At 38.2% G+C, this 24,868-nt stretch overlaps 4 protein-coding genes across 11 annotated transcripts; 2 read left to right on the top strand and 2 right to left on the bottom strand.

The window, feature by feature from the left end:
* The first annotated feature begins 318 nt into the window (after nt 1-318).
* Nucleotides 319-16,533, top strand: LOC110847264. 2 transcript variants are annotated; one of them, XM_022094174.2, is made up of 16 exons: nt 319-1,384; nt 2,950-3,019; nt 3,114-3,140; nt 3,238-3,282; nt 3,362-3,373; nt 3,457-3,473; nt 3,614-3,641; nt 3,760-3,810; nt 4,122-4,142; nt 6,080-6,141; nt 6,211-6,481; nt 7,773-8,257; nt 10,728-11,122; nt 11,279-11,342; nt 11,481-11,507; nt 12,207-16,533. In XM_022094174.2, exons 1-16 carry the CDS (start codon nt 1,373-1,375, stop codon nt 12,411-12,413), a joined length of 1,794 nt encoding a protein of 597 aa, XP_021949866.1. In that variant the 5' UTR covers nt 319-1,372; the 3' UTR covers nt 12,414-16,533. The 2 variants fall into 2 exon arrangements, with proteins under 2 accessions (XP_021949866.1, XP_035704889.1); XM_035848996.1 differs by lacking the exons at nt 6,080-6,141; nt 6,211-6,481 and having other exon boundaries at nt 320-1,384.
* Nucleotides 16,532-20,614, bottom strand: LOC110846546 (sodium/hydrogen exchanger 9B1). Of its 4 annotated transcripts, XM_035848993.1 has the most exons (14): nt 20,523-20,614; nt 20,045-20,404; nt 19,256-19,839; nt 19,029-19,155; nt 18,768-18,950; nt 18,564-18,711; nt 18,421-18,472; nt 18,257-18,357; nt 18,155-18,197; nt 17,522-17,640; nt 17,304-17,441; nt 17,182-17,234; nt 17,043-17,101; nt 16,533-16,814 (listed from the first exon to the last, which is right to left on the bottom strand). In XM_035848993.1, the coding sequence occupies exons 2-14, from the start codon at nt 20,098-20,100 to the stop codon at nt 16,657-16,659; spliced, it is 1,821 nt and encodes a 606-aa protein (XP_035704886.1). In that variant the 5' UTR covers nt 20,101-20,404; nt 20,523-20,614; the 3' UTR covers nt 16,533-16,656. The 4 variants fall into 4 exon arrangements, 3 of the variants coding, with proteins under 3 accessions (XP_021949027.1, XP_035704886.1, XP_035704888.1); XM_022093335.2 differs by lacking the exons at nt 20,045-20,404; nt 20,523-20,614 and having other exon boundaries at nt 16,532-16,814; nt 19,029-19,171; nt 19,256-19,394; XM_035848995.1 differs by lacking the exon at nt 18,564-18,711 and having other exon boundaries at nt 19,029-19,171; nt 20,045-20,534.
* On the top strand, nt 20,569-22,965 carry LOC110847078 (sodium/calcium exchanger regulatory protein 1). 4 transcript variants are annotated; one of them, XM_035848997.1, is made up of 4 exons: nt 20,569-20,689; nt 21,521-22,222; nt 22,302-22,457; nt 22,530-22,965. In XM_035848997.1, the coding sequence occupies exons 2-4, from the start codon at nt 22,124-22,126 to the stop codon at nt 22,698-22,700; spliced, it is 426 nt and encodes a 141-aa protein (XP_035704890.1). In that variant the 5' UTR covers nt 20,569-20,689; nt 21,521-22,123; the 3' UTR covers nt 22,701-22,965. The 4 variants fall into 4 exon arrangements, with proteins under 4 accessions (XP_035704890.1, XP_035704892.1, XP_035704891.1 ...); XM_035848999.1 differs by lacking the exon at nt 20,569-20,689 and having other exon boundaries at nt 20,760-21,817; nt 21,992-22,222; XM_035848998.1 differs by lacking the exon at nt 20,569-20,689 and having other exon boundaries at nt 20,760-21,817; nt 21,951-22,222.
* Nucleotides 22,702-24,660, bottom strand: LOC110847077. The gene is made up of 8 exons (XM_022093925.2): nt 24,403-24,660; nt 24,213-24,308; nt 24,058-24,121; nt 23,824-23,990; nt 23,456-23,761; nt 23,273-23,368; nt 23,069-23,198; nt 22,702-22,997 (listed from the first exon to the last, which is right to left on the bottom strand). Exons 1-8 carry the CDS (start codon nt 24,505-24,507, stop codon nt 22,897-22,899), a joined length of 1,065 nt encoding a protein of 354 aa, XP_021949617.1. The 5' UTR covers nt 24,508-24,660; the 3' UTR covers nt 22,702-22,896.
* Between the last annotated feature and the right edge of the window lie 208 nt (nt 24,661-24,868).

The following is a 24,868-nucleotide window of genomic DNA, read 5'->3' as shown; positions in this document are numbered from 1 at the left end:
CAGCAGCAGAGTCTGGGATACATACACACCGCCGCTGCCCTATGTCGTATAGCGGTGGTTGCTTCTAGGAAGTATGCCAAAGACTAGGAGAATGTGTGTCAGGAGAGTGAAGGAGAAGGATGATGGAGAAAGTCCGTAGCCTGGTCGAAGAGAGTCGAATGTGGGTTACGGATTCGGGGAAGAAATTCGGATTTGTTTCGGAGGTTGCCTCTGTATGCAGAATCCTTGATCCTATAGAGAGAGAGAGAGAGAGAGAGAGTGAGAGTGAGAGTGGTGGGGGGAGTAAAAGAAGAGAGGAAGTAGTGGGCAGATGGACGAAGCAAGGTATGACGACGACGACGAGGGGAATTGATCGACCCAAACCTTCTTCCATGAGGCTGCATGATCACCACACCAGCAGCAGAGCCAGCCGCACTGAGCTCTCTCTTCTTGTGTACGTATACTAAAGGAACAACCCAGATCCTGTAAAAAGCACACTCTTTCACAATCCGAACTGGGGATCGGACAGTGAGTCGTCGGCTGGGCCAAATAGTGTGTGTGTGTGTGCTGATGTTTTGTGGGATCGGTTGGATGGAGGAGAAAGTTGGGTCAGGAGCGAGCGGAGAGAAAGTAGGTTGACTGGCAAACCCTCTCGCTCACTAGTTTGCCACACTGCCGAGATCCCTTCCCTCACTCGCTCTCTCTTCTCCGTACTCTAGAAATAATTGTTCAAAATACTAAAATGACCCCCAATCTGCCATTAGCTGTATGGACTTTAAAGTACAACTCCCACACGGTTCCCCTGTATCCGGTCCTCCAGCAGGGTGTTTCTGCCCATACTTGCGCCGCACTTGAGGACCGAGTCAGGAAGGGCAGTCCACCTGTGTAGCTCTTCTCAAGCTATTTCTCTGTCGGTTTGTTTACACTCGCAAGGCCCAAGAATATGCAAAGGAGAAATCCTCCTCCCAAAGGATCCTCCCAACTAATTGGAAAGTGGGGTGAAAGCAGGGAAGGCGTTCTTGTTGCTGCTGTGGTTTACGTTGCTGTGGGGGCAAGGTGAAGTGCTGGGTGAATCGTCGTCGTCGTCGTCGCTGAAGTTTGTGTGTGACCACCGCAGCAGTTGAAAGAAAAGCAGCGTGTGAGGAGTGAGTGGGTGTTGTTTAGCTCGGCTTACAGGCAGCAGCACGTCTACCTACATAAAAATCCAGCCATAAGCTAACTCCAGAGCGCAGAGCTATTGAGAGAAATTAGTTTGGGCCCTCGAATGGTGGTAGAGAGACGGACGTGTGGTTTCCATCTGATTTGTGGGAGTTAATTCCTGGCCAGTCCCATGCAGGTCAGGCCGGGTCAGGACTCCTCAGGATAATCCCTCACTTGGAGATGTCGTGTCATCATGTCAAGAGAGGTGATTTTCTGATTGAACAATTTTGCTTTGCTTTGCTTTCTCATCTATTTAGCAAGTGCATATGGTTTATCGTGGTTGGACTGTAATCGCCGGAACTGTCACGCCATTTCACCACCCACATTACTCGTTATTTCTATTGCCTCATTTTGGTCGTGTCGTGTTTTAATATTTATGCACAAGCTCTTGTTTGGTTACCCTTGATAATATCAGTTCATGGCATATGCACGTGCATACATATGCATTACCTGGTTTTACTCGAATTGACTGACGGGAGTTGCGTGCAGCAAAGCGATTAACATTAGATTGTGTTTACTTGACAGCCCCATATTTACCTGCACTTATTATCTGTCTCGTACATAGTTAGTCGATATGCAATCGTCAAGACAAGAGGATTTATTAAAAACTACATGTTTCTTTTTCTTCAAGAAATAGAATTGATAGGCATTAAAAAAATGAAGAGAATTCTGTAGAATGTAAAAAGTTAGAGTGGCATCATGTACCCTTCAACCTAGATATGTACATATTTATATAGGTGGCAATATTTATCACAAGCATCATAATATTTTTTGCAATCTGGGTACTTAAAATTTGTGTATACAAGTATGAAGTATGTGACCCAAACACATTTGTGTTCCCAACATTTCGATGGCGAGATAAGGCTAATTTTTCTGGAGAATGTGATTATGTTTGGTTAGATGATGAGCGGAGTGTCATTGTGTGGCGAGAGATAATGGAACATTAAGGGCGGAATATATGGGCTTGTAAAAAATTATTGATCCATTAGCTGTATGACTTGGGTGGTGGAGGGAAAGCTGAAGATTTTGCGAGGTGTAAGTCCCATATATTTCCACTTGGCTCGAGCCAGCAGTGGGCCACTCACGAGGAAAGCAGAGGAGTGGAGGAACTTTCACTCAAAATGTGTGTCTACGCTTTTGGGCTGTCGTTCCACCAGCAGCAGCAGCAGGAGCTTCAGAAGATCAGTAGCAATGGTAGTGGACTGGATGGAGCCTTTATTTGGCTGGGCTTTGAATGTGTTTGCACAGGGTTTGTGAACCCATGAGCTTAAGCAAGCTGACCTTAGCGTCGCTTGAGTTTATTTCCTCCATTGTAGCCACACCGAACTGTTAGTGCTAATCAAGTTGGTTAAATCCTACCTAAATCTATGTATCTAATGCAAATACCAACTTCCCTTATACACACACACAAGTTAAGTTGAGCTAGTGGTGCAAGTGGAATTACTATGTGCTCTCAAAAAGCTAATCCTGTCAGGATTCGCTTCAAAAATCCTATATTGCGTATTCTTCCGCCCTCGCTACACAATAGTTAAAAGAGTGATGATGATGATGATGATGATGATGTGACTCTTTTGTTGGCATTCTGACTCGCTCGCCACACATTCGAGAACGGTGGGCTAAATCCATTTGCAATTTATTTAGAAACATCCACTATCAGCATCGTTTGTGTGTCGTCATTGCTAATGAATCTGCATAAAAAAATATAAATAAATTACTCACCTCAGAAATATGTGACGATTAAACAGATACCAACTTTTCATAAACTTTCAGACATCTCGAACACGACGACCTTTCAAGGTTTGGGATAGCTCAAGGGCAACTAGAAAAGCTTTAGTAGTAGGTAAGTTAAAGAGTAAATTGTAACGTTAAGATTGATTTATACGAAATGTTTCAAAAATCAATTAATGATTGAATCCTTTCAATGACTATTTTAGCATCGCTAGAAGAACTTATCGTCAGAGGTATAATTTTAGCAAAATCTAATCTAATTTTCAATAAAAGTGTTTGTAATACATTTTAACTTATGAATATTGTTGTCGTGTCCGCGTTCTTGTTCAGGTCGAGAGAAACTTGGAATTGGAGTTCATGAGACTGTACGAGTCGGTAAGTTAAATAATTTTATAAAATACCTCCTTTCGAAAAAGTATACAAATATTAACGTGTTCATGTGTTGCGTTTTCAGTACTTGAAACCGGTGAGCATTACATAAACATATCAACTTTTTTATATAAAATTTATCGAAAATTCATAAAACTATAATTTTGAATATTTTATTAGATGGCACTCAAGTCGATGTAAGTCATTTTATTCTAATGTAATTTGTATGCAAAGTGTACAACAGGTTGAATATTTGGTGGTGATAAATTGAAAACGGATAAAAACATATGAATTAGGTCAATAAAATTAATTGATTTATTTTCTTTTTAATCCGCAGGACTCTGAATACTTCAGATCACTGCCAGGTAGGTCAAGTAATTATTTTGGGAATTATTGCATATGGGACTTATCTTTTTTGAAAATGATTTTCAAAAATAGTTAGGAATGAATGGAAAATACTGATACTTAAATTCACCATTACAGACAACACTGTCTTCCTCCTTCTTCGAATCAGTGACCGCTGGTGTCCCGCGGGTAAGCTTCCATTATGATTTTTCTATATTGCATGTATGTAAATGCGCATCATATTCACTTATCTACCTCGAGACGTAGAAACCATTAGTCATGTTGATACGCACTATCATAAATACCAAAATCCAAGTTTCATAAAATTAAGCCATCTGAAAAGATAAAGAAATTCAATTCAATCGACACAAAAATAGTTCTACACAAATATTTGTTGTAAACAAGTTTTAATTGCGTTTTACTGGCAATGCCGTGTAAACAAGATCATGTTGCTGCACAAATAATATGTGATGCCGTTTTTATTTCACGCATCTGGATAGGAGTGGACGTCATCCGGGCAGGTATGTACATAACCACGCACGCTTATGTGCAACTTTCTCTTCAAATTAAATGTACAAATCAATTCCATCGCACCCTCCACCACGTTACATCGTCGTCAAAAGTCGTCAATTATGCCTCTAATACATAGACCACGATAATAGGGGATCTAGGTTAACCTTTAGTCTGGGAGCCTATTTTACTAGCATATGTGCAAGTCAGGAACCATCAGTCAAAGTTAGCAAAGAATGCAATGCTGAGGGACACAGCCAGCGCATATCGACAACACACCATCATTCAGTTTATTATATTATTTATCGCTTGAATTAGCCTTTTTTTGTATCAACTATGACATTGATTATGATTGCGCTACTATCAATGAATTATGCGTATTTTATTCGACTAGATTAAAAAAAACCTTAGTAATGGCCAGATTCTGTGAGAGTGGAAAGTGGAAGGGAGAAAGTTTATTGAGTGGAGCACCAAGATATCGCCCTAATTATAACAATAATATGACAAGTCATAAAATAAATTAGAGGTTCTCAGCGAATACGAGAAAGTTTTAAATTGCTTTCTCATTTTCCGTCTTTCAAACTCTCAACGAGTCTTTTGAAATTGATTGAATACCCGAAACTTTAATTAACTTCATCCCTTTTCATTCAATGGCGGAGAGGAGTATGTCGTATTGCAGGAAGTTTCCCAAGTAGACAATTATTTAGATCCCCCCTTGATCCCTTTCACGAAAATATCTGTACATTTATGTAGCTAATATCCACCAGATTGCATATCTGACCAATCTGTGGCACTCATCTAACGTTATGTACATATTCAGAGTAGTAATAAATGCTGGAAATTTCAATACTTACGTGATGCGCAAAGTATCGCATATTGAAACGAATTCATATGTTTCAATTAATCAATGGGTTCATATGAACATTGATTAGAGTGAGCAAAGCAATAAAGCATTTTCATGAAACTTATTGAAATGTAAAATAATAAAATTTAGCTCTTGAGATATAAAATTTCTTCTGAACGGAAAATAAAGGAGAAAAAAAACATATCTGAGAATCACATGTATCGCGGTATTAAATTGTATAAAGGACAAAGTTCTTGGAAAGAATCGTTCTCATTTCTTGTACTTTCTCCATCCATCCGCCTACACAAAAGAGCCGCTTTTATATTCTCACTTTACATTTCCTGGCAACAATAACACCATTTTACAGCTCATCTCACCCAACTTATACGTTTTATCAGAATCTGTCTTTTCTCAGTAAGCATCATTTACTTATACATTGTGGAACGTTACACTAAATTACCTCACTGAATGTTCATGTAAGCCATCCATGTGACAGAAAATCGTTGAACCGTGTGGATGTATTTTAAAAACTTTCTCCTGAATTCATTCAATTCAAACTTTGATGCATAGAGATTCGTTTTTTGCCAATTATCTCAACTTCTCAAAACTTTGCCCAACTATCCGTACGTATGTTGTAATATTTGTAATGTAGTAAAGCGGACGGATAAAACTTTTATTTAGTAGTCGAATTTCTCTAGTGGCAATAATTCAAACATGAAATCTAATAAAATACACGTGTTTGCGTTTATGTAGTGTACTCCTGCCCCGTCCTCCTCAAGCACTTATATTTCGTTTGACAAAGAGTATCTAATGAATTAAACTGCGTACGTGTGTATGTATGTAGTTCATTATGAGATGTATCGTTTATTAACGTGATTTAAGCATGCAAGCAATTTGTATGACTTTTTAGAGTCCCCACAATTATGCAATGACATATGAAATCGACTTTAGTTAGACGACGACGACGACGACGACGGGTGTACGTACACATGTATCTACAAAGTATGGTGGCTCGAATTGTTGTTGTTGACGACATTGTTGTTGACACGAATGACCAGGGATGACGCCGACATTACAGAAACGAATTTTCTTCTATATGTTTAGCACTCTCGTCGATCCCACGAATTGTTTGTGAGGCCATCAGTTCATTGGAATTGCAGGATGAGGTGAAGAATATAAAATATCATCAATCCTGTCGTTCTCTCTAACAGCAAATTGTGTGTGTGTACGCAAAGGTGCCGTCGTGGAAGATCATGGAGAGCAGAGGAGAACAGGGGTCATCGGTCATCACCATCGTTCTCACGTGGAACCAGCGTCCGGTCTACGCCCCTTGTCCCCCTTGTGGCTCTCCCCACCCTCCCGCCAGGTCAGGCGGCCACCCACCCGACCTCCAGACGACCCATCGACACGACTCGTTCGCTCGTCGCATCTCCCCCTGCTCCCTCTCCCCCCAGTCCACCAACGTCGCCATGGGTCACCATTCGCCAGTCTTCCTCCCACCCCAAAGTACGGTCGCTCACTCACTCACTCACTCACTCACTCACTCACTCTCCCCACTTTCACCGTTCTGCTTTCCACTCTCTCTCTCTCTCTGGCCACTCTTGCCCCTCTCTTGTCTTGTCTTGTGTGTGTGTCTTGCGCATCTCTCTTTAGTTCACTTCTTCTCCTGTTATGTTGGTTGCAAAAAGTACGGACTTATCTGACGGACGGACCTTCACCGACTTGGTGCGAACCGTGCTGTGGAGAAATGTTCTCTACTTCGTACACACTCTCTGACTTTAATAGACTTGTTTTCCTTTCGTTGGCTTGCCTTTCCCGAATGTATATCTCCATGAAAAAAAAGTTATTTGACAACAGGCGGGTAATGAAATAACTTTTTTTAAGAAAGGTGTCACGCTATGGGTTCGTATGTGCTATGGGTTTCACACAAGAAACAGAAGAGCCCCCATTAACAAAGAGGTTGAGAATGTAATCAATCAATCATGAGACTCGTGTGACAACTTTTCAATAGACTCGTTCAGTCCCGAGACAGCCAGAGCAACTTTCCCCAACCCAGCAGATCAGTTACCATAACCAACCTATAATTTGTGTCGCCACGCATAATGAGGAGAATGTGCGGTGTAGTGAAAGTAGTCTTGAGCCAACTACATGCATAGCATAAACTAATGTATGCACATATCTACGTCTCCATCTATTACTGTCTGAGCTAGTTGTTGCTTTATACATCTTGTGAGCTGAGCATTGCGTAGTCGTGGAGTTAGCGTGTGTAGATATTTAGCATCCAGTATACTGTGTGAATAGGACAGTTGAAAAACGAGATCAGCTTATGTATTTTTCAAGCGCTCAAACTTTCCAATCCTTATCGCTCTTTATTATTGGAATCCTTGGGAGGTAAACCCATTTCGAAATCAATATTCATTCTTTGAATTCCGGGTGAATGCTATCAAACCCTTTGAGTGATTAGATCCTTCCAGATTGCCCCATGATCTCATACTTTTGTAGGTATTTCATCGTCAAAATGGATTATTTTCCAACATTCCAAGTTTCACATAATATTTCACCATGCAGAGTACTTAAAATGAGATTGCTTACTTTTATAATTCCTAATCGTATAAGTCCTGCCTCCATACTCGTATTTATATTGTCTATTGTGAGCAGCTACATACTTACAGCTAGACTGTGCATATTTACTCTCTCCAAATAGTTCAGATCACCCTTGTTTTGTAATGCCCTCCATCAAAATAACACGGCCCTATGGAATTATTTTTGTGACACTGGCTGCCTTGTTGGTCAACAGGTTTCGGAGGAGTGAGGGGCGGTGTGTATGGGCCTCCTGGGGGCGAGGCCAGGTCAGGCATCCGGACGATGATAACAAAAGATGGAAAATACGAATCAGTAATAAACGACTATGGTTCTAAACCCCCCACGATTACTGTGATAAATTCAGAGCCGCCGTACGATTCGGTTCCACGGATCAGTACTAGGTCAAGTGTTCTTCCTCCACCACTGCCACCCCATGGACAGCACTTTGCCTCCTCCTCCTCCCACCCCCACTCCTACCAGTACACGCAGAGGGGGCTGCCACGACAGGGCAGTTCCTCGCTGGAGAGTGGCAGTGGGGGTGTCACTGCCCCAGTCCACGTCCACACGGTCGAGTGTTCACAGAGGGGCCACGTTCCTCAACATCCTCCGCACGGCCAGGGAGGACGAGGCAGCCCGCCAGAACCTTCCTACTGTGACTTCCACTGCTGTGCCCTACACGAGGAGGGGCGCAAAATACAGGTAAACCACTTTCTGTGCATTCCTTCCTTACTCCTCCACTGCATATGTACATTTCTATATGAAACAGAACTCAGTCTTTTAAAAAAACATGGCTTCATCTCTACATTTTTCATCACCTGACTCATGCACAAATTCTGTCTTGTGTTCCACTATCACATTCTCCTCTTCCTTGATCACGAACAACAGTATTTTCCCTCCATGCATAGACTGACATGCAGGATGGTTGCTGCGAAATACACCAAAGTGTAACCCAAATGACCATATGAGGTCACCACAAACATCAATTTCGGACTATCCTTACATACTTTAGCTCAATTTGGCAACAGACCGGAAACAATCCTTGGAATGGAATGGTAGGAATAGGTCGAAAGAGTTTCAGAGAAACAAAAGGTGCAGAGAAAGTCGTAAACAACAAGGGAGCAGCAGAGTTGAGTGCGTGTATGTACGTAGTAGAACTGGCAGTTTCAGGTGCTGGGCTGCCATTTCATATGTATTATGCAGTTTACAATAGAACGGCTGGAGGAGCCGCCTTCATGGTTGTTGTAACATTTGAAATAAGTGTTTTCACTGGCTGTAGAGAAGAAATGGATTGTTGGTTGGTGGGCTCATGCTAGTGAAAGGCAGACAGGGGCACAAGGACGGAGGAGAGAGTGGAGAAAGCACTGGGTGGGAGGAGAAGAGAGCAATGGTGGTGGTGCTGGTGTATCAAAAGCACGTGTCACGTTGACCCAATTTTTGAGTCAACCAGCAAGGGAAAACTCAGTTCCATTGCTATCTCAGCTTTCTCCCATCCATGGCTCAACCACCCTCCCACCCACCAACCAACCACTAGAGCCAGCTAATATCCGACTTACTTATTCAATCCAAGGGTCGGCCCTTTCTTCTTTCTTTCGAGCCATATACACCTTAACCATGTCCCGACTACACACAGATCTATGGACCACCATGGAATAATATGTACACACGCATAGGGCTTCTACTCGTAACTTTTCACTTGTCAATTTTAATGAAATATTCCAACATCAAGTTTATTATTTTTGTAGATAAAGTTTGAACATGATGATTTTTAACACGTCAAAGATTAAAAAATGGGGATAAGATGTTGGGCAATAAAAACATAACTTTGTATACTTTTTTGCGCTTTCCCTCGTCTGTGATTGGCGTGAAAGGCGATGAAAGGAAATGTATGGAGAATAGTCTGAAAGGTTATGCTTTCATTACTATGCGATCCCCATTTCAATGCCTTCACCGCTCGGTAACTAGACAGATATCTCGCTACACATCAACACAGAATTGTATATGAACTAACCCAATCTGTTCATGTATGTACTCACTCACTTATATAAAAGTCTTCATCTGACTTTTTCTTTCTCCACCACTTTTTCTTTCCCGACACAAAAAAACTTCAACTTTAATGCTGCTTTCACTCACCACTTTTTGCACTAAAATACTACGCATACTAGATCAACTCAGAGCGAACAATTCTTTTGCAAAGATTCTTTCCACTCATTTTACACTTTTATATCAAATTATCATTTTGAGACACCTTTCATGCTTTCATGATTTTTGCTTTTAGTTTCTGCGTGTAGCGAACAAAACAAAAATTGATCTTTTTGTAACAACTGCCAAAAGTTCAAATAATAAATATTTAGTGTAAATTGGTCGTCGCTTTCTCTTTGTGAGCATTAATATTCTGCCACAGTCGTTCAGCTAGGGAAACAAATTTTATGTACATACCCTCCAACAAGAACAAAGGAGGAAATATTGGGTTCCTCGGAACTGCATTGCTACTACTTCCATACGAAAAGGATAATTCGTGTGTTAGGTAATTCTTAGCCGTGCGGTTGTGTCTGGAGGACAAGATGCTTGGAGAAATTTGTTTGTAGCGGTGTCCTTTTTGTTGTAGACGGTAGACGGTCTTCCTCCCGTGGTGGCGGAGCATACCTGTCGAACACCCAAAGTGAAAGCGAAAGCAAAACCCAAATCTCAACAGTCGACAAGTCAGGGAAAGAGGGAGACGGAGGTGTGACTAGAGTCTCTAAAATGCTGATTAATTTATACACGCAAAAAACTTGAGAGTGAGAACAGGTATGTTTCGCTACTACTACATATGTACATAAATATAGCGTCCTCCCATTGTTCCTCCTATATTCGTGTATTGTTGCCTTTCACCACCACCACCACCACTCTAAACCCTATCCCGCTACTATCTACCGTCTACAAGCACCTTATTCTGTAACTAACAGATAATCATTATTTTTACCATAAAAGTACGTAGTGCTGGCAAATATCCATGTATTTTACTAGTAATTTAAGTTAGTAATAACTACCGCACTCATTGAAAATAAGAACAAGACGTATGGCTAGTAGTAGTTTTTTCTTAGTACTAGTGCAACATTTTTGCGTCTCTGGGAATGAATTTTGACTGTAAAATCCTTGTAAACTTGTGTTGTTTTTTTCGGGTTGAAAGGTGCACAAGGCTGTAGCCACGTCTCCCATACAAGACACCAGCTTGGACGGGTCTGGACGAGGAGGGGCAGCTTCTTCCAAGTCCTTACATGTAAGATTCATGGGAGTTGGGGATGACAAGAATGGTCGCTTTCTAGCCGCAGCCGGGGGTAAAAACATAGTGCCAAGCAGTTTACTCAGTGTTCCATTATCGGTAAGTACGCTAGGAGGCTCAATGATCCCTTCGGACGACGTCGAAGGGACAACGACAAGTTCAGAGTCAGAGACGGAAAATAATCACTCAGTGCTCGAAGAGGAGAAAGTCACGACGCAAAAGTTCCTTCTTCTCATAGATCAGCTCTCACTAGATCAAAAAAGACACCTTTCCATCAAGGACATTGGAGTGATTCTTGAACGGTAAGTTATGGATGAACGGTTACTAATATTACCGTGACTGATAAATATGATGAAAACTGTTAAGAAAAATAATATTGATACATTTTCATGTATGAACATAAAGGATTGGAAAGAATGAGAATTTTTGGTCTAAAAAACATTTTCAATCATCTTTAGGTTATCATCTAAAATAGTAGACGTTGAACGACTGGATCGTGAGACCGAGGCGGAGGACTGTTACGTAAGCTCATTTGTACACATTAGCCCACAATATGTGCCACACACATATACATACTCGTGTGGTATACATGTGCTGTCACTTGCAGCTCTGTTCACATTTTTATCCATCCTTGTATAAAAATGTATTTGCCTTTTACAGAATTGGACAATCAAAGCCACAATTAAGGTTTGTTTGCATTTTTACTATATAATTTAAAAGGATAAAAACTGCATTTGGAAAGGACAAAAATTGATACAGTAAACTAGCAAAGGCAAATAGCAAAGCACAAATTGTATTGTAAAATCACAGAGGCTAACCTAAATTCGAAAACGAATAATTATATATGTATGGAGTTGAATATCAGTCTTTCTCTGCCTGCTTTGAAGGTGCGCGAACCTTTTGTTTTATGGGTTTAACAAAGGAAAAGTACATAGGTTAGCGAAAGCAGTAAAGACATGTAGGGACCATAACATGGAAGATAGGAGTGGGAGGGGTTTATGAAAATTGAAGGGGTAGAAGGTTTCGAAATTTGTATGGGATAATGTTTTTAACGTCCCAACGGTTCCGCGGCCTACGGAAAAGTGCATAGCAAAAAATACCAGGTTTATAATCTGGGCCAACTCCCATTTGTACTTCCTTCCAGTGGTTCTGACTTTTTCTGAATATTTGGACCATTTTCTGGAACCTTTTCATTATCACTGTTGCTACTCATGTTTAAACCCAGGAATACAACTAATTAATGGACTATAATTCTTCGACTAGACATAAATTTGTGCTGATTTGAGAGAAAAAATAAATCCACATTATGCCCGACGTGCTTTCAGATGAAAGTTTTATTAAAAGTTACCATTTTCCAGGTGAATATATTTGATTTTGTTGTTGCAGGGAGAATTTCTACGTGAACTTGGTGTAATTTACAACGGAAATTTTTATGCAATATCTGAACATCCAAACTACCCAGATGCTCCGGGGGGATCAACGCAACAACTTGCCACCATCTCCGCCAGCTCAACCAGCGGAGGAGGTGGTGGGGGAAGTGGGGACCCCTCAAGAAGAGTTATTGACGATGATTGTGAAGACATGCGGTTGTAACGGTCCTTCGACTATTCGCAAATAAGTTACCTCTACAAGATAGCTAGTGTATCCTTTGTATTCCAGCACTAACAAGCACTAACAGACGCATGTATATCTGAATATATATGTATGTACCATAATTGTGTGTCGTCGTGGACGGATATGCTACTATATTGAGGATAATATTTGGCATTGCAGTCGACATGTTACCTTACATAATGATTAGAATGGGTTGGCTGAAAATTTTATATCACTTCCTGTGTGTATTATCCATATTGTAATTGCCACTACTATCGGTATTTCGAATCCTTAATTCCAAAGCGCCACCTTCTTTCTTTTATCGAATCATGACGATGTGTGGTTTAGTTTGTCATTTGTGTCGTACACACAGATGCATACTTATTGTGCCAACTCTATGTACACGTACTAATAACTTTTGATCCCCAAGAGTCGTCTCACACTATTATACGTATATGCATACACAACATATATATTAGAACCAAATGAAACCTTTGATCAATTAAATTTGCCAAATTCAATAATGATTGTAACTTATATAACATTCCACAGAGCAACGCGTCATCCGTTGTCGTCCCAACGCTCATTCTTTACTTAAATACATACGCGACCTATGTTATCTAAAATAGTCAAACCAATGTTTTCATAAATAGACGACATATTTCTTAAGACTGTTGTAAATTCATTATTATCACCTCTAAAGGTTATGCATTCGTGAGGATATACATTATTCGGGGCTTATGGAGACGTTTCAGTATTGGTATCCAGTTTTTAGTAATTATGGCACAAGTCATGTTAACAAAAATCAATATCTTGAGCAATGATCTCAATACTATTAAGTTTAATAATTTGCCATTTTCTCAAAGTGCAACTAAAACTGCTGCAACAAACTGCTGGTCAGTTTGTCGAAATGGAGAATAACTTTAATGTGCGGAACTATAATGTCAGTGCAGAAATAATCATTCTCAACTTCAAATTAAATCTCTGAAGTTTTGTGGCTCGCCAAGTTTTGCGAACTAGAGATTGGCTTTTCCTGATATCGTGTGTTAGTCATAATAACATCTCCAGAATCTGAAGGATGGTTGTGTTGTTGTTTGACGGAGGGTAATTTTTTGTGAAATTTCGACTAATAAGTAGCAACTTCATACTCAATAATCTTTGACTTAGCAAATACTCGAATAGTTGTGTTTTATTCTACATAGTTATAAACAACTGGTGCTACAATTTCTGCCTGATTTTCTCCAAAATGCTATACATAGCTGTTAGAGACTATTAATTTACTTGATTCCATCATCAATAACATACATAATAAATAAATTAGTGCAGTAGTATCAAATTTATATTCTTCACTTTAATTAAATATTATCATTATTAGTCAATACCACAATACTATGCAAAACAGTCAACACCGCAGTGAGTGATGACATCCATAAATAATTGGAATAACCAACCAACCACCTACGTACATACATAAATATGCATGAAAAAGCTTTATCCGAGTCAAATAAGTGTGTTACCTGATGAAATGCCACACACGAAGGTTTGAGTTGTGCAGTGCAATTCTCTGGAAGAAACAAAGGCTAGAGGACAAATATTTATATCGGCGTATTTACTACATAGATTTTCTTCAATATACTCAAAACGTTGTCCCTAATTATGTATGTATGCAAATGTTCTATCTCTAATCAGAACAAGGTATTTGATTACTTCAAAATAAGTGGTGCATTCTTGTGTGCTAGTGTTAATTATGCATCACATACTCAAAATTGGAATGCCAATTTGCATTGCTCCATTTTTTTTACACCCGGTCAGTCTGTCCGAGTTGGTTCTCAGGTCAATTAATCACAATGAAACTGCCATTACATACTTATTTAAATGTATAATAAGATGAAACCTAAACAATGTATAGGTTATAGCCCAGTATTCAAAGAACTCAACTAAATAAGTGGAAACAGCTTATCGCCAAAAGTCGTTTTAAAATGTTACTATATTTCAAGTTGCTTTTAACCGTACAACTTTTCTCTTGTTTTTGGGTAACAATAATATCAAGTACATCGTGGACAAAAAGTGTAGAAGTTAGAATGTCATTCAAAAACGCACACATAACAATATATATCTTGACGGAATCGATTTTCTCGTTCTGTTCCCTATGATTGAGTACAAGTTAATTTTTAGTTGCAGCAGTGCTTTAAAAGTTTTCTTGTTTCGTAACCATGAGCTTCTTGGTTGAAACACGTTACACATAAGAAAGAACTACACATAAGTGAATCGTGGGTCTAAAAATATTGGTTGTTCTTCCATTCTTCCAAATGGAATACCTTGTCGTGCTTAGTTAAAAAAGCTGTAAGAGGAGATAGAATATCTAAATATTAACCTAAATTACAAATAAATTGCGATAAGTCGACGATACGATAGGAAAGGAAAATATAATAATATGTATCAATCCTCAATTCCCACCGGGGGAATTGTAGAATTGCTTACTCACTCATCAGAAGTTGTGCTGTGTACTATAATCATAACTCAAGTCAGAATCATCTTCATATACCTTAATTATTGTTAACTAAGGATAATAATCAGGTCAGGCAGTCTATATATAAATATGCATAAGTAATGAAAATATTGTGCAGACACATTATAATAATCATAAGACAACACAAGAATAAAAAATTCTTTTTAAAATTTCGGCAAAATTTTATACTCATTATTATTACTACTTCTACTACGACAACTACTACAATACAACCATGGCCAAGATTGCAATCTTGCACTTACGTCAACTTATGTCACCATGTATTTAAGAATGTAAAATGTAGCATGTGATGTAGCGAACTGCTTCAGGTCCCTTTATTATTACACATATGTAGTTATCCACTATCATAGAACAAACTTTTACGGCAGCACAAATGGAATCACATGGAAATTGCATAAGATCCTCAAACTAGCAGCAGCTGAAACAAAACTATCTATTTCTGGCCAAAATTATGTAACAGTTCATTCATGATAGGTTTACAATAAACTGACAAACTCAACCAACCTATGTTAAGTAAATATATGTATTAATGTAGTTGTGCGTGTGTATTTAAAAATCACGGATCGGGGGATTCGTTAGTATTGTAATTATGTAAATGACTACATAACCCGAAGTATAATGCATCCTACAATCCTAAAACTTATTATAAAATCTATATGGAAGCTCAAGCTCAACTATGCGGTTTAACTGACCGATATTTTTGCAACCTGAACTACAGGGGGTATGATGATGGGTGTATGTAGCGTCGAGTTTTCACTAAGGATCTACTGTAATGCTGTAAGTTTGGTGATGACAAGGTGACCACTTCTTCAACAAGTGGTTTTTGTTATCCTAGATTTCTTAATTCTTAATTCTTGTCCACTTGGCTTATCCACATTACAGACGCAAGATTGTTTTCCTTCTAAATTCACGCCTAATTGCACAGCAGCAATTATGTCTAGACATTATGTATTGGACATTTAATATCCTTCTTCCCGACTTTTAGTTTTACTTACTTTTGCTATATTGATGGACAGAACATATTTTGTGTTCATAGTCGAATGCAGTTGGTCGTTCAACTCGCAGTATATTTAAAAATGTTCAAGAAATGACTAATCTTTACTTAACTCTTGAAGAGCAAGCACTTGGAATTTCAAGAATATTGTATTAATTTACAAAAATATCCCTCTGAAAGAAATGTTGTATGCATGAATGGGAAACGACGGTTAAAGGATGACTATACTACAAATTATATCTGAAACCACTGTTACAACGGTTGATGTAGCGTAAAATACAAAGGTACTGGCAAGTCGTTGGTGATTTGTACAGCAAAAATAAAACAAACTACGTTGCAACAGTGGTTCAAGAACGATATTAGCTGGCAAATGTCGTGACGAATGATGATGATAGAACCTGATCGAAAAGAAAATTTGTTATATTAGGTACAAATCACATTAATAAAACTAATTGAGGATTACTATACTGAATACTACCTTTAAGTTATGTTAATGCGACAGTTTATGAATTGTATGATGTCAAATATAATATAATTCAGACACAAACATTATAAAGGTCTGAAGCGGAAATAAAAACCAATCGTTCATTACTCGATGTTTTGTACGTCTGCTGTTTATTCATTAATGGGTTTTATTTAAAAACAAGGCATATACTTTTATAATTATGTATATCCACTTCGGCCTCTTGCGGAAATTATATACGATTGAAAGGTGAGTATCATCTTGTTAGCATCGAATGTCCGAAGAATTTTAAAGCTAGAAACCCAGAAAACGAAGAAAGCAGTATTATCATGGCGGCAATGTTCATAATTTGTTGTGCTAATAGTTGCTCGTTTTCAAGGCCCAAATCGATTGCCGTGTCCAGCGCCACAGGACCTACGTTAAGAAACGTTGATTATGCAACATGTGAGCATCATTATTTGACAAACAGACGAATGTGGCTTTCCAACGATAAATGCATCTGAAATTGGATGCTAGAATTACATATTAGATGTTTAACCACACCCATGAGCCATGGGGAGGTTACCGACCCCAAATATCATTTGCAGTTATGTATGCAGCTCTGGCGCAAGCATTTCCAAATACATGATCGGTGTGACCTACCTAACGCTGCTTGAACCGTTCCCTTCCCTGTCCAAGCGAGCACCAGAAAAATTCTTTCCCTGAAAAAAGTTAAACGTTATTAAAAGTTACAAATTTAAAAGTACACTCTCGTTGCAATGATAAAGTGTGTGTTATGCACCGGAAAGAAATGTCCACCCAACTCGTCATTAAATATGATGCAAAAATTCGCACCTGTCAAACATTATTATGCAAATTATACTACCAGCGATTCAAGTTTAAACACATAATTAAGACAATTACCACTGTGCTAATTAGGAGACACCCAACGCCTTTGTAAATCACAGTCCAATCAAAAATTTCGAAGTCTGTCCTAGCTCCGATGATTCCAAACAGTAAGGGTTGAAATATAAACCACAACTTGTCATATGCGCAGGTAAGCTAACGAGGATCGTTTATGTATGGTTAGTTAGTGGATACTTAACTACTTATATTGCGTACCTATTAATGCACTCACTTACATTAGTGAGGTCACTTTTCTTCTTCCAAATGGTCACCGCAACGAAAGCGCCAAGAAAGGTCCCCAGTGGCCCTCCCCTTGGGTATCCAATTTTGGATAGCCCAATAAGGGACATGACCCCTGAATAATAAGGAATTTTTCTTCTCATCATGTAAGGATATTTTTATATTCCAGTTATTTAGAGTTCCATGCAAAATGACCAACCAGCTGTCGTAATTTTTATAGTGCAATTTTGTTATAATCTGTGGTGTAATTTTTAATTCCGTGTGGCCCACTGTGTACCCACTGGGTACCACTTGTGCGAAATAAATTCATAAAGAATTTTGTGTGCAAAACTTAAATTAAATACAGTATTCGCCGGTAAGAAAAAGGGTTTGTTCATATATTCGATCACAATTGTGAATGATGTTTCGAAAATTTAAGAGACTGGTCTTTTGTGGACAACCCTAAAAGATTTGGATCTCATCATTGATTGCAGGAAAATTGCGGATGGTGGTGAAGACAGATTTAGACTCGGATCAAAACAAGCATGTAACATGTTCTTTTGTAGAATTAATTATAAACAGTCACGATTTCTAAACATTCCTTTGCTTGTAATGCATAGTTGTTAATTAACATTAGTCACAAGACATACCTCCGGAAAAAACGGCGATTGTTTTTATATCTGGATCGTTCTCCTGAAAAACAATCGACAAGGTTCTAATTTTTCACTAATTATTAACTACTAAACACTCACATGAGCTAGTAAAACGCCACTTAGACCTCCCCAGAAAATCCCAAAAACCCCTCCTAATGTCACTTCTGCTAATCCTTTGACAAGTCCAGCTTCCATTTCCTCTAGAAATTGAATAATACTTGTCATGAAAAAATTAATTGATAAATTAAATGATATTATTCAACCGTTTCCAAAAATGAAGCCCAGCGCACATTCCGCCATACAAATGGCCAAAATCTATAAATTTGAGATGACACATAAAATCGTGTAAATATCCTTGTAATAAATGTGTAATTCAACATGGATGAAGATGACGATTTAAAATTACAGCGTCGAGACCGCAAGCAGTTTTTGCAATTAGTAACACTTCTTTTGCTTTAGGAAGACTTGTCCCAGCCTGATCGTTCATAACTTTAGATTCTATCGCAAGCAAATATGGCATGACAGCTGCCCCGGACATTGCGGACATTATGCAACTGTGGAAAGTTTCCAGGTTAAGTATAGTATTTAGAGAATTATTCATATTAGTTACCCCATCAATGCAGCCCAGGCAGGAGAAAATCCAAGAATATAGAATACGGATAAACCCGCAAACACCGCTTCGATAATGCAACTTCCGATTGCAAGAGAAGGAACCACATTTCTGAACTTGCGAATGTTGATCATATTGACCCCGAACGCCCCTCTCGTCAAAAGGATCACAACTGAAATTCCTCTAAAAAATGCAGCTAATTAACTTAATCCCATTCAATAGATCTCTCCACAAAAATTAATTATTTTAATTTGCAGGCACCTTAAAGGAGAAGAAATCTCCAGACTCAAATTCTTTGCAACATTTATTCTGGGTACATTTCTCAAAAGTAACCCAGCACAAAACATTCCCAGAAGTGGAGGAAAATCCAGCAAAGAGGCAACATGACCTAGGATAATTGCATACTGATAACAAGCAGTGTTTATGTACATACCTTACTTGCGTAATTGGTGCCTAATCCGTTAGCATATTCACCGATTTTCACTCACCTAGGAAAATTGCAGAAACTTCCAATGCTAGCAAGGCAAACAATGACCCACTCTCGGGGAAGGCCAGCTTTCCCCAAAATATATAAAGTAGAGCCCACAAACATATAACGACGAGAGGATACGTCAAAATATATTTCACTGCAAGGGGAAACTTTTTCTCCAGGAACAGCTTGGTCCTTTTCAGATCAAGCCAAGGATGATTATCGTTAAAAGGGTGTAGTTTGTTACTGGGAGCGGTATTTATTACAATGGCATCATGACCAGTAATATTCGACTGCAAGGGTGATGGCAGAGGAGAAAGTGGAGACGAATTGGTGGGCTTGCTAAGACTCGAAATGCACTTATCGGAACTATTATTATTCTGACTCAAATGGAGCGTCATGCTTGGCAGTGATGTCGTCCCCAATTTTCTTGCATTACGCACGAGGAACTTGGTCCTGTTAACTGGCCAAGACTTCGAAAAAGAGTTTGGAACTTGCTGCACGGAGTGATCCGCTGCAAGTCTGGTGACGGACAAGAGACGACAATCTCCAACTGTTTGGTTCCCAGGGTTCAATGTCAAAAGAGGTGGTTTAGTGGTGGCACTGAAATGATTCATAGTTTTCCATACTAATAATAGCCAACTTTAATATTTGAAACATGTCGCACAGAATCCTTTAAGCTCATCACTATTATCGACGGCAGTTTTGTAACGTGCCGGGTATCGTTATTATTAAATCAATCGGAGACGTGAGGATAAGGACAATCGTTCGTGAGTATGGTTTTAAGATAATATTTGCTTTCACTTACACAATGGCACTCCTGCATTGTAATCCTTCCTCAAGAGTGTCCATGGTCGGACTCATGGTCAGAGTTGCTTGCACTCGGGTTGAAATATATATGGTTTATGGTGTTCGTACTGTATGAACTCGTAGTGGGCAGATTGCTTTTTTGTGATGCGCTCTGAAATGTATTATTCCTCGCCAACACCGGCTTCTTTGTTAATATTAATCACTTTCTTTTTCAAAATTCTGTTTACTTATTTTTGCCACGCCACAATTAGTGCAACACATGCTTGTCAGTTTGCAGGAAAGGAATTTTCGGTGGAAAACAACTAAACAATTTCACGTCATTCTGAAGTAACCTCTTGGTCGACTTTTATAAATTGACCTGATCATCAAGAAAGCAATAAAGTAGAAAAGTTGATAAAAGTTTCTGTACAAAGTTGTTGGCGAAATAAATAAAAATCAATAGCGTGTAGCAGTGTTGTATTTTACAGAGTTTATACCTGACTAGTTGATACATAAAGTAGTAGCTCAAACTGGTGGGTGATAATAACTTTGGACCAAAGACGATAAGATGTATCTCGTTAGCATCAACTAGAACTACTACGATTACCAAGATTGCATTATGGCATCTTACTCCTTTCTTTCTGTGAACGTGAGATATTCATAGGTAATAAATAACGCTGGACCGTATTATCTGGATGGGTAGATCATATGCCTCATATGCCACAGTGCAGACTGTGTATTGAATTGACCATGTGCACAACATCTTAATTTGGGTAGTCTATTTTCTGCAGCTTATTAGACCATTTATTGCAATGATGAGGTGGTGGAAAGGTTATCGTGTAGTATTGACTGTTATTAAATAATTAAACCCGGAATTGATACTAGCGAGAGTAGGCCCTCCAGTACTTGCACACATTGATGCAGGTCGCATATCATGCTTACATTGCAAAAAGCCCTTGCGTAATTGATCTTTTAGTGTACAAGATGTATGTACATTTTGCTGCATGGTGGCCAAAATTGTGTTTAGTGATTCTGGAAAATTATAGAATAATTACAAGTGATTGACAAGGAACAGGTGGTGGAATATAATTCGAATATTAGGAAAGCATTAGTCAGTGTTAACTACAATTATGAATGTCTAATTATGCACGTGGATTTTTAACTCAGCACATGATCAATCAATCAATCTCCACTCTCTCCACAAATGTACATAAATGTGCTAAATGATATGAAAAAGACTGCACAAATAACTTTGTTCTGGGTTATAGAAATGCATATAATTCTAACAAATTACAACATACAAATAAAATAAAAGACACATACAAATACAAATAAAAGTTGGGGAGTAGAGGAAATACCCGATATTGGCCTACTTGGTCCGGGTAGACGTCCGAGAAATATTATATAAATATATCTCGCCATATTCGGCCCCCATACACGATTCTTGTAAATAAAGTGCCTTATCACTAAAAATATAAAATTATCTGAATCATAGGAACAGCTCCCACGATCAATGCGTTTCCACGTTGAATCGCCAAACGAATGTAAATGTCGCTACCACGATTGGAAAATGACACTCCACAACTTTCCTCCTCGAGCGACTCATGGTCAGTATTACAGTTCAGCGTGGCAATGGAGCGTCAATTTTGGGAACCCCCCAAAAGGAGAAAAGCTTAACGAAATTTTGTATTTTTAAAACTACCATGCATTTTATGACATTGTGTTTATTTAAAACTTTATAATCCATAATTTGTATAATGATAAATTGTGGTACGTTAATTTTATACTGATGGTAAAAAATTTAAAATATTTACTTAAGAATTTACAACATTTACATACACATTTTACCAAGGGCTTGTTGCATTTGTCTGATGGTTATTTTATGTAATGAAAACATATTTAGGTATATGTTTTCATGACAACAGGTTGTCAGACGAAATCATTTGACACTTTATGACCCTAAAAGGGAGAACCTGGAAACTAATATCAAAGCAATCGGGAAATGCTCAGGTGGTCCAAAAATAATTAAAAATAATCATCTAAAAAGTACGGAGTCCTGCAGGCCCAGAAAGTATAACAAAGTTCGTGAGGTGGAAAAATGGTGAGTATTGTTGGAAAGTACGAATTCGACCAATCGGATGTGAAGGATGATAATGATTACCTCAAGAGTCTCGGGGTGGGCCTCGTGTTAAGAAAAGTGAGTTATATACACATGTTTGGCGACGTCATCAATTTACAAATCCGAGTATAATTAGATCAAAATGTTTGTTTTATAGGTCCTAACGACAGCCAGACCAAAGTTGGAAATCCTGTACGCTCCTGACACGGATGAATGGTGTATCAAAACTGCTACTACATTTAAGACAACAACTTTTCGCTTCAAAGTCGGACAAAAAGTGGAGGATGAGACGTTTGATGCTCGAAAGTGCACAGTAATATGTGGACCTAAATCTTTATTTTTACATTTATTTGAAACCTGACTTGGAAATTTAACTTTTTGTTAGACCATGGGAGAAATATTCGCCGATGATAAGATCGTGCTGCACCAGACCTGTGAGGAAGGACCGAATGTAATTGTTGTGAAAGAAAAGTTTGATGGTGACAAACTCCGGATGACATTGATTGCGGACAATGTTTCCACTACCCAAATTTTCAAAAGAGTCACCCCAGCTTAAATTTTACTTTTATATTTCATTATCTTCAAAACACTGGGATTGTCACTAAATTGTTAATTTGCATATTTTATAAGTACGCATGTAAATGGTTTCTTAAAAACAGGATTTACATTAAACTAAATTCTAAAATAGGTAAATAATCACCACATGTGTTTTAGCTTTAAATGCTTATTTAATTATCGAAATTGTATAAAATTCAAATCTCTGTATGTCTAGGAACACTGGGTCTGTCAATAAACTCTGTGCTGACATTCAGTGATTGTGCCAAAGATTTTGTTCTTGCTATTTCCTTCTCGGCTACAAGTACAATTTAATACAATTAACTATTAATTATATGAAGTAAAAAAATATATATATCCCATTCTCACCTGCTTGTTTTAACCCTTTATCGTAATTAAATTGAATTTTGACGACGGTCACCAATAAAATGACATGAATAATGAAGAATAGTCCAGCTACTACAATAATGGAGTTGAATAATAAGCCACCTACAGAACTCTATAAACCACATTTTTCCACTAGTATCATTAATTACTCTTTGACTTTTCGATTTCATCGTCTCGAGCACATACCTTTGGTGATCTCACAAGGAGATAGATAACATACACTGGTTGCAAGTGGCTCAGAATGTAAAATGTGTATGTCAACATTCTGCTTTCCTTCTTCATCTACATAAATCCACATTGAAATAGATAATGAATTTCTACCATTAATAAAATTCTTCTTCAAGAAAAATAATATTAACTGGACGTTACCGCAAAAAAGCCAATGCATGCCCAAATCACAACTAGGAGAACTCCGACAGGCAATACTATCAATGCGAAAAGGTCATTTGTTGATAATCCTGAACTAGCTGCTAAAAGAACTGCCACAAATGTGATTTCCACGTCCAAAATGATGAGACTCTGACCAAGATGAAGCTTTCGGCACATGTTAACGTATTTTGGTTCTGTCCCAACCGTTTTAAACAAGGACAAGTTGGAAGTCCAATATTGATAAAAGACAAATCCTCCAACACAAACTGTGAGAAATAGGAGGGAAGATGAGACGTAGAATCGGATCTACATATAACGAAAATGGAATCAATAAAAGTTGTGAAAGTGCTTCTAATTTCGCTCCATACAGCTTTCACTTCATTTTCAGTTTCATCCTCTTGATATTCTTTATCCTTTGGCGTAAGAAAGTATATCAAGTTAAAAATCCAAATTATGATTTTTGTAACAAGTTGCATCAAAATTTGAAATGGAAGTTCCTTCAACGCTCCAACGAATGTAAAGTAAATGGCAAACACTGAAAATAGAGGATCAATAATATGCAATAACAAATTAATTTTATAAATTGAGTTGATGATACCTACAATTAAAAACCATGCAAAGAACTGGGAATAAGTAGCGTTCCTGGTTGATCAGTGCCATCGTGAGCTGGTAATAGATTTTCAGAATGAGATGATGATTTGCTAGTGTTGAACAACAGCAAATCATTTGACTCCCTATTTATTTTAATTTTTCTAACCTGGTAAATATTTACTCCTAGGTTGATTAATACAGAAAAAAGTGAAATGACAATAAAAAGCCATTCCCAATATTGAATGTCCTTTAAGGTCCGTTTCTAAAAAAATGCAGAGTACTTATTTCTGATATTGTATAATTACATGTGTATAATAATGAATGTGTTTAGTGTTGAATAGACACGATTGTATTACTTCAAGTAGATACTGTTCTCTGGAAATTTTAGTTCTCAAGAAAGATGAACCCCAATTTTGACTCAAGCTTTTTCTCCGTTGCCGATTGTTGCGGTAATTGTACATTTTTGGGGCCGAGAAATAAAACAAGATTGTTCACTAACCTACATATTTTGTGCCAAACAAGTCGGGTACTAAAATACACGATATTGTTTTATGTTCTGCATGGATGTGTGGTAGTGGTGACACATCTTCCGTATCTAATCAGCCTCATACTACGCAAACCTCTCTCACCTGTGCCACAGGATGCACGATGAAGTAATCAATTCGAACTGCATGTATGGCTCATGTAATAATTCGATGATGGATGGTTAATAGTGAACGCATATTGGTTGTTGACCCATTATGCTCTGGATGTTGTATTTATTATTGTGTTTATACATAGACACATATATGACGCGAATTTTCCATCAAGTTATAAATGCAT

This window comes from Folsomia candida, unplaced genomic scaffold (genome assembly GCF_002217175.1).
Source record: "Folsomia candida strain VU population unplaced genomic scaffold, ASM221717v1 Fcan01_Sc003, whole genome shotgun sequence".
Taxonomy (NCBI): Eukaryota; Metazoa; Arthropoda; class Collembola; order Entomobryomorpha; family Isotomidae; genus Folsomia; species Folsomia candida.
The sequence above is the reverse complement of the archived record's forward strand: the minus strand, read 5'-3'. Positions and strand labels throughout refer to the sequence as shown.

Excerpts from the sequence above, each read along its gene's own strand:
- LOC110847078 (XM_035848997.1), top strand. The coding sequence starts at position 22,124 with ATGGTGAGTATTGTTGGAAAGTACGAATTCGACCAATCGGATGTGAAG. Across the intron at positions 22,223-22,301 it reads TGGGCCTCGTGTTAAGAAAA|GTCCTAACGACAGCCAGACC; the intron begins GTGAGTTATATA and ends TTTGTTTTATAG. Across the intron at positions 22,458-22,529 it reads TTGATGCTCGAAAGTGCACA|ACCATGGGAGAAATATTCGC; the intron begins GTAATATGTGGA and ends ACTTTTTGTTAG.
- LOC110846546 (XM_035848993.1), bottom strand. The coding sequence starts at position 20,100 with ATGAGTCCGACCATGGACACTCTTGAGGAAGGATTACAATGCAGGAGT. Across the intron at positions 19,156-19,255 it reads AGTTTCTGCAATTTTCCTAG|GTCATGTTGCCTCTTTGCTG; the intron begins GTGAGTGAAAAT and ends CAATTATCCTAG. Across the intron at positions 18,951-19,028 it reads GAGATTTCTTCTCCTTTAAG|AGGAATTTCAGTTGTGATCC; the intron begins GTGCCTGCAAAT and ends TGCATTTTTTAG.
- LOC110847264 (XM_022094174.2), top strand. Across the intron at positions 6,482-7,772 it reads AGTCTTCCTCCCACCCCAAA|GTTTCGGAGGAGTGAGGGGC; the intron begins GTACGGTCGCTC and ends GTTGGTCAACAG. Across the intron at positions 8,258-10,727 it reads AGGAGGGGCGCAAAATACAG|GTGCACAAGGCTGTAGCCAC; the intron begins GTAAACCACTTT and ends TCGGGTTGAAAG.
- LOC110847077 (XM_022093925.2), bottom strand. The coding sequence starts at position 24,507 with ATGTACAATTACCGCAACAATCGGCAACGGAGAAAAAGCTTGAGTCAA. Across the intron at positions 24,309-24,402 it reads GAGAACAGTATCTACTTGAA|AAACGGACCTTAAAGGACAT; the intron begins GTAATACAATCG and ends GCATTTTTTTAG. Across the intron at positions 23,762-23,823 it reads CTGAAAATGAAGTGAAAGCT|ATCCGATTCTACGTCTCATC; the intron begins GTATGGAGCGAA and ends CGTTATATGTAG.